General features: G+C 27.8%; 1 protein-coding gene across 1 annotated transcript; it reads left to right on the forward strand.

Annotated features, from left to right (window-relative positions):
- Window positions 1-7: 7 nt before the first annotated feature.
- Window positions 8-776, forward strand: LOC119665456 (the record flags this gene model as incomplete). The annotated part of the gene is made up of 4 exons (XM_038074678.1): window positions 8-119; window positions 179-264; window positions 321-477; window positions 578-776. Coding segments are annotated over 4 exons (480 nt in total), but the record flags the coding sequence as incomplete, so codon positions are not given.
- Between the last annotated feature and the right edge of the window lie 205 nt (window positions 777-981).

Consider the following 981-nt stretch of genomic DNA (forward strand, 5'->3'; position numbering starts at 1 on the left):
AATTTCTTTATTGTGGATAGTATTATTTTCTGTTTGTTTAGCTAATATCGATGAAGTAACTAAAGTAGTTATTGATCACTTAAATGACACTAGCATTCCCGAAGAGCGCATACACAGCGGTAAGTTTATTGAAATTTTCTAAAAACTAGTTAAGTATTCCTTCTCATTATACTTTTAGGAATTGTAATTATTTCGAGTCTTTATGTAACCATAAACGCAATTAATCTAATTGCCTCAATACTATTAATTTTTGGAACAATTAAGGTAACTTGTTATTCTAAATGTTATTGTGGTTTATATATCGGTAAAAATTACTTCAGGAACGCCACTTACTTCTTCTGCCCTGGCTTATAAATTCTGGAGTGTCTCTATTTTTCAATGGTCTGTACTTTATAACTATTTTGGTACTGGGTATATCAGTTGGTTCGGCATTTAGTTCTGTTGCTGTTTCTATTATAAGCGGAGGAATAAGCTTAGGTGAGTCATATTATTATAATGCCATATTGTTTTTATTTTTTGTAAAAACAAGATAGTGCTTTTTAATAAATACTCATATTTTTATTTATAATATTTACAGCATTGCAAATATTTATTTGGTATGGAATGTACTCTTTGTTTAAACAAATACAATGTGGCCGAGATCAGCGCCAATACCTTCTTCATCATAATAGAGCTTCCTATCCGTCATACACCAATTTTTAAAATACGAAATATATATTGTATTGTTAAAATTATTTTCAATTAACGAATATTGTTGATTTTGCTTATATAAATTACCTATATTGTAACTTATTTTTTAGACATGTATGATTTAAACATATTTTCAGAACAATTATTAATTATATATTCGTACATATGTGTATAATATTAAAAGAAGCTTGCAATTATTTTTAACATGTCAGGAAGAGCTGTTTAAAAAGTAAAAACACGGGCATTAGTTTTTAAACTGGTACAGACTTATGTCGTTTTCGATTGGCTAAT

This window comes from Teleopsis dalmanni, unplaced genomic scaffold, assembly GCF_002237135.1.
Source record: "Teleopsis dalmanni isolate 2A unplaced genomic scaffold, ASM223713v2 unscaffolded_contig_5622, whole genome shotgun sequence".
Classification (NCBI taxonomy): Eukaryota; Metazoa; Arthropoda; class Insecta; order Diptera; family Diopsidae; genus Teleopsis; species Teleopsis dalmanni.